The sequence below is a fragment of the Balaenoptera ricei genome, chromosome 14 (genome assembly GCF_028023285.1).
Source record: "Balaenoptera ricei isolate mBalRic1 chromosome 14, mBalRic1.hap2, whole genome shotgun sequence".
Taxonomy (NCBI): Eukaryota; Metazoa; Chordata; class Mammalia; order Artiodactyla; family Balaenopteridae; genus Balaenoptera; species Balaenoptera ricei.
Window position 1 is genome coordinate 28,038,329 of NC_082652.1, and position 12,081 is coordinate 28,050,409.

Sequence of the window (12,081 nt, forward strand, 5' to 3'; positions counted from 1 at the left end):
CCCCTTTGCACCTGTGGCGAGGGTAGAGGGGAGTCCCTGTGTGCCAGGCTCCGAGTTCTCATCACAAACATTGGTAATTCAGCACTTGTTTATTCCAGCCCTTGTGGCCCATTCTGGGGGTGAGGGGGGAGCAGACCACAGGAGCCCACGGGGACAGGGGTCTTGTACCCTCTGTGGCTATTGCCTGAGTATGCCAGGCAGGGCAAGGACTTGGGGAGCCCCTGGATTCTGCCCGTGATGCAGTCTGGGTACTGTTCTGGAAGGGCTGGTTTCCACTGCCCCAGAGGACTAAGAAGCGGGGGAGGCCCTGGTTTCTGGTGGGGTGTCACCTGGGGGCCCTGGTGGGGGCTGGACTGGAGGATCCTGGGGCTCCAGGGCCCCCATGCCATTGGGGTGCTCCACTCTCTCAAACAGGATGAGCATCTCACAGTGTGGGGTCTGTGGGAACAGGTCCACGGCCACAGCCTTGACTGGCCGAAAGGGACTGCCCTTCACCCGGTTCGACGGGGCCCTGCAGAGGCTGTATGGGAGGGAGCGCCATGGTCAACTGCGTGGGTACAGCAGGGTCTCCTGGGGTGAGGCCCTGTCCACCCAGGCCCCACACTCACTCCACAAAGTTGCCCATGGCTGCCCGGGGGTTGCAGGAGACATATAGGAGTCGCTTGAGGTTCTCAGCTCTGCGGACAGCCAGGATCACTTTGGAATCTGGGGAGGCACAGACCCCTCAAGGGAGAGTCCCCAGTGGCTCCCCCTCAAGGAGCGGACAGGGGCCCGAGGCCAGGCAGCCTAGTTGGCCACCCTCTGCCTCCCCGCACCACGCCTCAGGTGGAGACCACTCACGTAGACCAGCGCGGGGTGGGTCCAGGACAGCTGTGAGCTGCTGGGACGCCAGTCTGCTCACCAGTGCAGGCACCAGGTCCTCGGCCCTCCCGCAATGGAACTCGACGTTGCTCAACTCTGGAGGTGGCACAGCAGCAGCCCTGCCATGAGGCCTGGGACACCCCCCAGAGACCTGCCCAGCCGTGTCCAGAAGCCCCCAGAAGACACCTCAGGAAAACCCTTCCCTGCGGGGCAGCCCCAGGCATCGTGGGTGCACAATAGGTCCACACAGTAGGGGCCCTTTCTGCCCTCACCCCATGAGCCCTAGGAGCCACTGGGTGGGTCCCAGGTGCCGTGTGGAGGGACACACAGGACCTGCCACCCACTGCGAGGCCCGCTGGCTCTCACCGTTGTCCAGGGCATTCACCCGGGCGTCCTCCACAGCCTCCTGGCACAGCTCGATCCCCACGACTCTCTTTACCTTCTGGAGCAAAAACAGGTCAGACTGATGGCGCCCCTCCCCACCCCGGACCTTCTGGGGGGGGCAGCGGAAGAGGATCTGGAACAGTCTGAGGTTCTCTTGGGGGGACATGACAGAATGGGTGACGACACAAGAGTGGGGTGGGGGAGAGCATGCTCTTGACCGGGGTAGGAGGGCTCACCCGGGCCAGAGCCAGGCCGATGGTGCCAGTGCCGCAGCACACATCCAGCACCGTGCTCCCCGCGTCCAGCTGGGCCCAGTCCTGGATGAGCGTGTAGAGCACCTCAGCCGCGGGAGTGTTCACCTGGGCGTGGGTTATGCATCAGAGCAGCCTCCCTGCTGCCCTCCAGCCCCCGTGTCTGCATCCCCAGGCACTTGTGCTCTTGGTCGCCGCCCCCCCCCCGCCACTCCCTTCCCCACCTCTAACTGCCTGAGAGCCCCAGGGTCCCTCCGTCCACACCCAGTCTCCTGGCCCGAGAAAGCAACTCAATGCCGCCCCCCTCCCACCTCCTTGAGAGCTGGACCCATGGGACCCCTGCAGCAGCAGATACCAGACCCCACCAGCGCCAGAGCCTGGTGTCGTGCCCACAAGCCACCCTCCCACAGGGTGGTCACCAGGGTCTAGCGAGTGGCCACGATTAGGAGCCCTTCTTCCAGGTGGCCGACCTCACAGCCCTGGCAGCTCACTGCCTGGATGCTCTCCCCTCTCTGCTGCACCAGCCCGGAGCCCAGGGATCTGGTCACCTGGAAGAAGGCGTGAGGGGAAATCCGGAAGGTCAGCCCCAGCAGGTCCTCGCGGATGCACTGGTCCCCGGCCACATGCTCCAGAGGCAGGCCCTCTTGGCTGGGGGTCTTTCTGTAGGCGGGAAGGTGCGTCTATCGGTGTCACCAGTCCTCGGAGAAACCCGCCCAGCCTCACCTGAGCTACTAACCGCTGTCCCTCCTCCACGAAGTAGAGGCAAGTCACCCCGCTGGTCTTGCCCGGCCCCTCCATGAAGTGCTGTGCCAAAGAAGCCTTCAGCCCCTCCAGCTCCTCAGGGCTCAGGTTCTGGAGCAAGCAGTAGAAAAGGCCCGTAAGACTGTGTCGAAGTCTGCTTTGGCCCAGACACCCCTCCCCCTGCAAGCCACCCGCTTGAGACCTGCGGGTGGAAGTAGGCAATGGCCATGGCTTGCCCACGGCGGCTGGTGCGCACAGTCAGCTGCTTCCAGTGACCCGAGTATGTCTCCGGGTCATACGCCGAGTAGGGAGTGGACCTGTGGGAGCCACAGATGGCCCTAAGTCCCTGACATCTGCCAACCAAGACTGGGTGAGCAGCGTCCCTGCTCTCTCCTCCAGCCACACCCACCAGACCCCCCAGATAGGACCCAGGTCTTCTGCTCCCAGACTGCCTCGGGATGTCCCGGAGCCACCAACCCAGCCACGTGTCCTCACCGGATGAACTCCTGGAAAGCCTTCACCACCTGCTTGGTGGCCCCAGGAATATGCACGGTGTCGAAAGGAGCTGCCACAGCACACGTCCCACCCTTGTACTTGCCAAGCCGGCAGCCAACCGTGTTGTCTTCCCCATCCACCCCGACACCAACCAGAAACTCACATTTGTTCCGATACTCAGTCTGCAGGAAGGGGAGAAGGAAACAGAAAGACACCCACCCTTACCCCGGCGGTCCAGCACTCGTGCACGGAGGGTGTACAGCAAAAGACGATGGTGAGCGAGACCCCGGTTCCCCCGCAGGCCCTGGCAGCCCAGGGCAGAAGGCTGACAACTAACAAACACTTGATGACAACCATAAGCAGATATGCAAAAAAAAGAGAGATGGGAGAGCCAGGCAAGAGGAGTTTCTGTGAGAGCAGAGGCCCTGACCTGCTGAGGTGACGGCCGGACCCCCTCCAGCGGGCAGCAGGCCTTGTTGTGTTTGTGCCTCTGTAAGAGCAGCCAAGGGAGCAGAGCGCGGTTGGTGCTCCCAATTTCCCTGCAGGGCAAAGGAGGGGCAGAGGTCAGGCTCCAATTGCCCAAGCGCCTGGGCTCCTTCTTGGAACCTCACTGTCCCCACCGGTAACACAGGGTTTTTACTGGTTAGTTCCCCAAAGGGGTATCTGAGCAGGCTGAGCGCACAGGGAGCCACCGATGGGCGCTCTGCCCAGAAGTGCCTGCACCCACACTCACTTGGCGAGCTTCTGCAGCACCTGCTCACACTCCAGCCGCTTCCGTTCAAGCTGCTCCGCGTAGGGCATGGTCCAAAGAGGGGTCACCACATCAGCGATGCACGTGGCGGGGGTGGCAGGCGGCTCCCCCTGATCCTCCCGTTGCCTCTTCCTGGCCAAGGGGTCAGCCTTGGGCCTGGCCAGGCGCACGCTGAGCGGCCGGCCCTTCCACAGGGCGCCGTGCAGCACACATAGGGCTTTGTCGCGCTCGGCGGCGCTGCGAAAGGTCACGAAGGCGCAGGGAGGCTGCCCGAAGAGCTTCGTCTTGTGGGGCTGCAGCCCGAAGCGGCCCAGGAAGCGCCGGACGTCGCTAAAGCTGGCGTGGCGCGGCACGTTCTGAAGCTCCAGCTTGAAGATCTCCGAAGTGAATAGGCCGGCCCGGATGTAGCTGTAGGGCCCCGGCTGAGCACCCGGTCCCGCGGCCCCGGCCCCCGTGGCCTGCTCCTCCCCTTGCTGGGGGCCCGGGGCGCTGCGGCCGTCCTGGTCGGGGCCCCCCACGCGCGCCCGGCCCTGCGTGGAGACAGCAGACAGGCGGGCTGGCTGGGGCCCGCGCGCCCCGAGCCTCTCCCTCTCCGTCCCATCTCACCACCCGCCCCCGGCTCCGCCAGGGTCTCCCTTCACCGTACTTCGCCGTCGAGCTCGTCACCCATCGTCCGCTCCGTCCGCCGCCTCGCCCGGGGCCTGGCACACGGGGGGCGCGCGGAGAGCGGCTGCGACTCGGCGAGGCCGGCCCTGCTCCGGCCCGGGCGGGGGCGGGACTCGTACCCTCCGCGCTCAGGTCCGGGTCTCGGGCACGGGCTGCGCAGCCCGCCGCCCTCCTCGCCGACCACTCTCTCGTCCGCCGGCGCGCGCAGCTGAGGCGGCGCGTCTCTATCGTCCCCACTTCCGTCGACGTCATCGCCACGCGCCGCTCGGACCCCCAGCACTGTCCGCGAGCTCTAGGGGCGCGCGCGGCCGCGGACGGAAGTGCGCGCGAGGGCCGCCGGGAGTGCGCGCTCCCCGGCCCCCGGGCGGGCCGGGCATGCGCCGCGGGCGTTTTGGCGGGAAGCGTGGGGCGGGCTGGACAATGAGAGTGTCCGCCGCCTGAGCCAATAAAGCTGCGCTGGTTTTGAATCGCGGCGCGTTTCCCGCCGCCGGGGTCAGGGGTCGGGGTTCGGGTCGCGGGGCGGAGGGAAGAGAGGGCGGGCGGGAGGTGCCGGCGCCAGACGCGGAGGAAGGAGCTGCGACCAGCCGCCGAGAGGCCGCGGAGCCCGCGACGACCGAGCCAGCCGAGCCGCCGCCGCCGCCGCGCCCATGGCGGCCGCCAAGGTGGGCCGGGCCGGGCGGGCCGGGCGGGCTGGGGCGGGGGCCGGACGGGCCGGGGCCGCTACCGGCGGCCACGTGGGAGGCCCGCGCCGCCGCCAACCCCCGGCCAGCGGGCTCGGGCGCGGGGCCGCGTGACCTTGGGGCAGCCGGGCCTCGCGCTCGCTCCTGGTCGCCGGGCCGCGGTCGGGCCCAGGCCTCCCGCTCGATCCCCGCGGGCCCCGCACCGAGACGGCCCTCGCCCGCCCGCGGCCCACGCAAAGCCCCATTCATCCAGTGCTGGTCCCCGAGCCGCCACCAGCCTCCGCTCCCGCGCGGCCCGGCGGGCGGCCTGTGGCGGCGGGGGCCCGGGGGTGGCCGTGCGGCCCGGTGCGATCCGGCCGAGGAGCCGGCGAAGGCCTGCCTTTCTGGGCAGAGCCCGGGAGCTAAGTCTGGGCGTCTTATACTCCTGGGCTGTGGATTGCCAAGCCACGTGCTCCGTGAGACAACCTAAAACATGATCCTTTGTGCTCTACAGTTTTTTGCACTGGATTAGAATTCTGTAGCTCTTGTGTGAATTCTTTTGAATTATAAAACGTAATTTTCCCAACCTAGGTATAACTGCCGGCAGAACTGTGAATTCTGCATAAACGCTAGCAGACCCATCACAACTTTTTTCCTTTTAAGCAAGAGCACAGATTTTTCTCAACCAGTAAAAACTCAAAGAGTTGCTTTGTTTTAAGGGTAGTGTTTGTTTCTAGGCCCTCTTTTCTCCATCATCGTGTCCTTAGTCTGTGCGTGGCAGTACCAGCATCTGCATCTTACAGATGAGGAGCCTGGGGCAGTTTCTCCCCGGCACTGGGAGTTTCAGGGTTTAAGGAGCCCAGTCAGTCTGTGCAGGTGTGGTTGTTGCATCTGGGGGAGGGTGTCAGAGTCCGGTGTCTCCCTGCAGATCCTGGAGAAAAGTTTTGAGTTGAAAGGCTTTTTTAATCCCTTGCTTTGTGGTGAGGCCCTTCACTAGTGGGGATGATGGCTCTGGCCACTGGTGAGCTCTGGCGTGGCCAGTAGGGTCATATCTCCACCCTCCTCCATAGGACACCCATGAGGACCACGACACCTCCACCGAGAATGCCGACGAGTCCAACCATGACCCCCAGTTTGAACCAATAGTTTCTCTTCCTGAGCAAGAAATTAAAACGCTGGAAGAAGATGAAGAGGAGCTTTTTAAAATGTAAGTAAGTTGGTGTTTTTTCAGAAGTAGGCATTTTTAGAATAAGATAGTAACTGGTTCTTACGGGTGTCAAGGTCTTGGCTTGACCTTTAACCACACTGAGGGTTTTGTGATGGCTACTCCCACGTGGAAATCAAGGCTGTTGTTAGAATCCACTCATTCCTAGGTCCTGGGTGTCCTTGCTGCCCTGAGGCCAGTCCTGGGGAGGGCATGGGCACTCCCAGGTGTCATGTTACCACTGCTCTGTCCACAAGGGACATCTCCCCAAGACCCCTGTCCTTGCCAGCCTTGCCTCTAAGACTGTCTCAGCCCCCTGCCGCTGGTTGAGCATTGGGTCTTTACTATTATCTTTTTTCCTTAAATGTGGGGGTACTTTAAAGTTTATGAATTTCAGATTCAATACTTTTAGTGTACAAAACAATGCCTGGAATTACAAATGAGAGTGGGCGGTGCTATAGTCATTAAAGTTACTCTTTAAAAATCATACGTGATTCTTGGTGCTTTCAACAAGAAGCTACGGTGGCCGTGTCACTTTGAAGCAGTGGTCACAGAAGCCGTGCATCCAGATGTGTGCGACAAAGTGACGGCACCGGCGGACAGGCGGGATCGCAGGAGACGCTAATGTAGCTACAAGTTAGTGGAAATCAGGGGGAAGCAAACTCTCCACCCCTTCAAATTCTGTCCAAGATGCCAGGTTATGGTTTGAGTGCTTTGCTGTGGGTCAGGGGAGGGAAGCAGAGGGGATCACCAGCACTGCGACTCCTCTCTCTAAAGCAGGGAGGCTGGAGAGACCAGCCCCTCCCCACCACTCCCAAGGACCTGGGGAAGGAGAGCTGTTTGCACCCCTTGGGTCTCAGAGGGTGCTGGGCGGCTCCATAAAGACACTGGTTTTCTGGGTCTCTGATCTGCGTAGAGATGCTGCTGCACCTCCTGGCGTCCTGAGGGAAGTGAGGCCAGTGGGTGGGGCCTTCATGATGGGCCTGGGGCTTCTTCCTGAGGATGCATCTCCCTTGACAGAGTTGAGTTCGGAGAGCAGTCTTCCACAGGAAAGGGACCGGCTGAGCTGGGGTCCTGTGGGGAAGCAAAGGGCAGGGCTGCTCTGGGCAGGAAGGTGGGCTGCTGGGCCAGAGCCTGGCGGCCTGAGCAGAGGCCTGCAGCCCCGTCTTCCCAGCAGAGGGAAGGCTCCTCGGCCCCTGCCTACTTCCGTGCTGCCCTTGTGGTGCCGGGGACGCCAGGGAGCCCCCTGCCCCATGATTGCAGCCTTGCCCAGGATGCGGTGGGCTCTCTGAGAGGTCAGGTCTTCCTGTTGGAATATGTTGCAACTGTAGAAATTCTTTTCCTTTTTTTATTGTGAAGTAAAAATCTGGAGTTTGTTGAGCCGTCTCACTCTTTTGTTGACGTCTTGACTTGTGGTACTGGGAGTAAAAAGAAAGGCAGGGGTGTCTTGTGACGCCGCGGGCGCAGGCTCGTTCGTCCCCTCCTGTGCTTGCCTAACCCCTCGCTCAACGGCTTTCCTCAAAGGCGGGCCAAGCTGTTCCGGTTCGCTTCAGAGAACGACCTCCCGGAGTGGAAGGAGCGGGGCACTGGGGACGTCAAGCTGCTGAAGCACAAGGAGAAGGGGACCATCCGCCTCCTCATGCGCAGGGACAAGACCCTCAAGATCTGCGCCAACCACTACAGTAGGTGGCCCCGGGCACAGTGTGGGGCATCCAGGGAAAGCCACCCGCAGCTTGGCTGGCAAAGGGGTGACAGTAAGATTCCCCCCATGTCAGTCCCTTGGTCACTGGGCTGCTCTGGAGTCGCAAGTGTGTGTCTGGAAGCAAACGTGTCCGGCGGGGCAGGGCCCCTCCTCTGGGCACACAGGTGACCCTGGCAGGAACCAGAGGGAGCGGCCTGGAGGGTGATGTGGCCAGATGAGCAGGGAGGGGCCTCCTGGCACCACAGTCCCCCGGGCCTTCACGGGCCAGACTCCATGTCCCTGCCCCATGGTCCTCCCACCCTGCCCAGGCCATCGGCTCTGGCCTGGTCCTCGTCTTCCAACCCAATTTGAGGTGTTTCCCCGGGGGTTTTCCCTGACCCCCTGCTTTTCCCAGAGCCAGGCCGGTCACTGGGTTGTTTGCTGTGAGCTGCAGGTGGGTCCCAGGCCTGGTGCCCTGTAGGAATGTGGGCTCACTGGGTGTCTGTGGGCTGGGATGACCGCTCTCGGCTCAGAATGTGACGTATTCCTGGGGCTGGGCATGTCCTGTATCTCAGGAGGCTTCTGCCAGGGGCATGGGGTGAACGTGGCTCTGGGGTGCTCCTGTTTCTTGGGGAGCTCGTCCCCCTTGAGTCTGTGCAAGGTCTGAGGAGATGGACAGCTGTGCTTATTCCCGGCCATGGCTCAACCTTCTGTGACATACGAGCAGGTCACGAGGCCTTCGGTGTCCACTTCCGGTGGCCTCGTTCCCCGTGGTGTCCCTGGGCAGTGCAAGGCTGAGAGTGGTTGGCCTGGTCTGACCATGAGCCTTCCTGGGTGATCACTCCACTTCCTGGCTTCTGCTCCTCTGCCGCTCCCCACTTTCTGTGGGCCAGGTCCCGGATGGAGTGGCCAAGCATGGACACAGCCACTGGAAGGGCTGGGCCCACCAGGCCTTGTGGCCCATGTCTGCCCTGGGTCTGGGGGCTGCTCAGACAGGGGCAGGGCCATGGGGCTGAGCATGAGCAGCCATGGTGGCATTGGAGGCCTTGGCTGAGTTGGGATTGGAAACCCTCGCTGAGGTGTCCTCGTGGTCAGGGAATGGGCCACCCTGTTCCCCGATTCAGAGCGGTCCTGGTTTTACGTGAACATAGGGTGTTTTCAGAGGTTTGGGTAAAATCGGGATCCCACAGGACTTTGTCTAAGCCTGGTTGGCAAACCCCAAACCAGGCCTGTTTTGCCCCAATTCGGGCCTTCAGGGGTCAGGGTGGGTGGGCCAGCTTGACAGCTGCAACATCCTCATGGGGCTTCTCTCTCCAGTCACGCCGATGATGGAGCTGAAGCCGAACGCAGGCAGTGACCGTGCCTGGGTCTGGAATACCCACGCAGACTTCGCCGATGAGTGCCCCAAGCAGGAGCTGCTGGCCATCCGCTTCCTTAACGCCGAGAGTAAGCAGGCCTGGGCCAGCCTGCCGCTGCTTCTTAACGGTGTAGTGGTTTGGTTGCAAACGCCAGTGCTGTTGCTTTCCCAGGAGAGTTGACGGCAGCTGGGAAGCGTGTGGTGGGGACTGATCCTGCCCTGCTGTCTGATGGGCCCTTGGGGAAGGGACCTAAGTGCCCTCGAGGTCTTGCCCAGACTCTTGAGTCCATGACAGTGCGGTTCCTTTGCTGAGTTCACAGGGGGCTGTGCTGGCAGTCTGCCCAGGGCCGACCTGTTCTCTCACCATGGCCTGGGTGCCAGCAAGGGCAGTGCCCAGGCAGACCTCTCCCCTGCTGGGACATCTTTCCAGCTCGGGTTGTCAAAAGCAGCACCCAGTGGGCCCTGGGGGGTTGGTTGGGTGCTGGGGCTCAGCACCCCAGTAGCTGAACATCCAATGCTGAGTGGACCTCACCTCTGCTCTGGGAATGGGGCCTGCAGGAGCAGACAGCAGAGCACCTGGCAGGAACAAGGCTACCCTGCCCTGCCCAGATGGGTGCCAAGTCAGGCAGGGAGGTGGAGGGTTGGGGCACCCTGGGATGGGCCTTGTGAACCTTGGAGTTTCAGACCCACCAGGACACGTACTCCTCGCTGCTCAGGGACCTTAGGGGGGTATCTTCTCTTATCTCTGCAGATGCACAGAAATTCAAAACAAAGTTTGAAGAATGCAGGAAAGAGATTGAAGAGAGAGAAAAGAAAGGTGCCAGATGCCCATGGGGTGGCGGGCGCCCGGGGGGGCTCTGCAGACTCACTCTGCACCTGGCTGCAGCCCCAGGCGGGTGCTTTTTCCGTCTGCCACAGCAGCATTCCGGGGGGCTGTGACCACTTTGACCTGTCAAGGGCAACGCAGCCACCCCGGTACACAGGTGCTTTCTGAGGGGCAAGCCAGCCGTTGGGGCCCCGTGCACGTGCCCTCTGGCCTGGCCTAGCCTAGCAGCCAAGTCACGACGTCGCCTGGAGTCTCCTGGGGGCTACAGGGGCTTGGAGAGGTCCTCGTGATCACCTGCTTACTCAGGGCCCCATGCTGGTCGCCAGCATCCTGAGCGGGGTCCCAGGCGTGAGCACGTGTTTACCTGGAGGCACACAGGGAAGTGGCCTGTCCGCTGCCATGGGGCTGGGCAGAGCGGTGATTCCTTCTTACCGCGTTCCTGTGTCTTGGCAGGATCTGGCAAAAATGATAGTGCCGAGAAAGTAGCTGAGAAGCTAGAAGCTCTTTCGGTGAAGGAGGGCAAGGAGCCCGAGAATGAGACCAAGGAGCCCGAGAACGAGACCAAGGAGGTGGCTGAGGAGGAGCAATGAGTCGGCTCCCATTGTGTTCTTTCTCCCTGTCTTTTCCCTTTTTCTTTTTTTAAATTTTGCCCTGCACCCTTCTTTTTGGTTTGTTTTTATTCTGTTTTGTTTTTACAAGGGACTTTATATAAAGAACTGACTTCCAACATTCAGGTTGTTTTTTTCTAAGTTTTCGCCCTAATGAAGACGACTTCAGAAAATCCATTACCCAGTCGTGAGAATGTACTGTGCTAACTTTCTTTTCCATAGTGGAAACACTTATTTATAGTCATCAAAATAGCAAATAAACAACACGTTTGAAACTTGCATGGAGGCAGGACCATGTGTGCGTCGGTCCCATCCTGGGACAGTGGGTTCCTGCCCCTTTGGCCGTCACACACGCTCTGCTGTGTGGCCTTTGGGCCGCGGTGCGTCTGAGCTGGTGCTGGTGGGGCAGGTGGCCTGGGGAAGCCAGTGCTGTCCTGGAGACCTAAACAGCCCTGCTTCGCCCCATGGCCAGGAGCAGGGAGGTTTTTTTCCTGGCCTTTGGGGGAGAGAGGAAGCCCACCAGGTCCCCTTGGCTGCGGCACAGAGAGACCCAATGGGTCCCCTGGCTTCGGCCGGGCATCTTTTGTTGGCCCTCAGCCCTGGCGGAGCCACCCGTCCACAGCGTGCACATCTGGCCTGGTGCCTGGCGCAGGTGGGGCTCAGCCCCACAGCCATCCTCGGAGAAGACCTGTCTGTGTGCTCCTGGCCCTCCGTCTGGGTGGAGGCCGGGGACATCTGCGGGAGATTTCAGTAAGGGACGACTTCAGGGATGCAAGCGGGTTGGTGCCATTTGGAGTTTGTCCTGTAAGGCAGGTAGGCCTAAGCAACAGAGAGGTTTTCCAAGCACAGGGTCATGCCTGTAATGGCCTGTGTCCCGGGAGACCACCCGGGCTCGGAGGAGCTCCCGCAGGGGAGGGGGAGGAGCACGGCAGGAGCCGACCCTGGAGCATCTATCAGAGGCTTCCATCATGGCCGAGCCCTGGCCTGTCTTCCCTGTGTCCCGTGTCCCATTTAAACCTCACTTCCTTGGCCCCTCTGGTGGAGGCACCTCCAAAGGAAGCCAAACTGAAGACCTCACTGGCCTTGGTCACATGCTGGCATCCCTAGGCCTCGCTTGCTCGCCAGGCACCTGTGGTGGTCCTTCCCGCCCAGGGAGGCCCAGGGAGGGACGTGGAAGCTTTTGCACCTCCCCATTTCAGTCGTGATGCTGGTGGAGGTCATGATGCATTGACCGGAAAGGCTGGTGCTGGGCCTTGGTCCTTCTCCGGGGAAGGGTGGTCAGACACCCCTGCCAGCACAGAAGGGACGTGGAACGCCTCTGCTTTGGGCTGTAGTACATGGTGAATCCCACTTGCTGTAAAATGCCAGGCTGATTTCCCTCCTCTTGGGTGAGGAGATGTGTCTCCAAGGGGGGAACCCTGAGCAGGGTGGTCCCTCAGGGTGGCTGGGGCACAGCCGTGCTGTGACCAGGCTGCACTGCAAGGTGTGACAGCCAGGATGAGCAGGGACACTGGGGGCTTCTCTGAGCCCCCAGCCAGTATATGTCCAGGTGGACTCCCCCAGTCCCGGGTGTGTGAGGGGGTGTGTGATGGGGTGG

The 12,081-nt window shown here is 61.7% G+C and overlaps 2 protein-coding genes and 1 non-coding gene across 4 annotated transcripts; 2 read left to right on the forward strand and 1 right to left on the reverse strand.

Annotated features, from left to right (window-relative positions):
* Nucleotides 1-70: 70 nt before the first annotated feature.
* Nucleotides 71-4,431, reverse strand: TRMT2A (tRNA methyltransferase 2 homolog A). Of its 2 annotated transcripts, XM_059895322.1 has the most exons (12): nt 4,130-4,388; nt 3,466-4,013; nt 3,163-3,271; nt 2,733-2,914; nt 2,440-2,554; nt 2,233-2,348; nt 2,045-2,156; nt 1,482-1,604; nt 1,228-1,303; nt 841-957; nt 609-705; nt 71-520 (listed from the first exon to the last, which is right to left on the reverse strand). In XM_059895322.1, the coding sequence occupies exons 1-12, from the start codon at nt 4,151-4,153 to the stop codon at nt 289-291; spliced, it is 1,851 nt and encodes a 616-aa protein (XP_059751305.1). In that variant the 5' UTR covers nt 4,154-4,388; the 3' UTR covers nt 71-288. The 2 variants fall into 2 exon arrangements, with proteins under 2 accessions (XP_059751305.1, XP_059751306.1); XM_059895323.1 differs by lacking the exon at nt 71-520 and having other exon boundaries at nt 615-705; nt 902-957; nt 4,130-4,431.
* A 228-nt stretch (nt 4,432-4,659) lies between these two features.
* RANBP1 (RAN binding protein 1) lies at nt 4,660-10,763 on the forward strand. The gene is made up of 6 exons (XM_059895324.1): nt 4,660-4,811; nt 5,879-6,015; nt 7,537-7,694; nt 9,011-9,139; nt 9,802-9,867; nt 10,330-10,763. The coding sequence occupies exons 1-6, from the start codon at nt 4,797-4,799 to the stop codon at nt 10,464-10,466; spliced, it is 642 nt and encodes a 213-aa protein (XP_059751307.1). The 5' UTR covers nt 4,660-4,796; the 3' UTR covers nt 10,467-10,763.
* LOC132348272 (small nucleolar RNA SNORA77) lies at nt 9,910-10,035 on the forward strand. Its single transcript, XR_009497402.1, has one exon. It is a non-coding gene; the product is annotated as a small nucleolar RNA SNORA77 (small nucleolar RNA).
* Nucleotides 10,764-12,081: the final 1,318 nt, after the last annotated feature.

Bases quoted from the DNA above. Each gene is read 5' to 3' on its own strand.
- TRMT2A (XM_059895322.1), bottom strand. From the start codon at position 4,153: ATGGGTGACGAGCTCGACGGCGAA. The intron at 1,605-2,044 runs GTGACCAGATCC...ACCCACGCCCAG, and splicing joins CCCCTCACGCCTTCTTCCAG to GTGAACACTCCCGCGGCTGA. The intron at 958-1,227 runs GTGAGAGCCAGC...TGCCACCTCCAG, and splicing joins GGTGAATGCCCTGGACAACG to AGTTGAGCAACGTCGAGTTC.
- RANBP1 (XM_059895324.1), top strand. The intron at 6,016-7,536 runs GTAAGTAAGTTG...CTTTCCTCAAAG, and splicing joins GAAGAGGAGCTTTTTAAAAT to GCGGGCCAAGCTGTTCCGGT. The intron at 9,140-9,801 runs GTAAGCAGGCCT...TTATCTCTGCAG, and splicing joins CCGCTTCCTTAACGCCGAGA to ATGCACAGAAATTCAAAACA.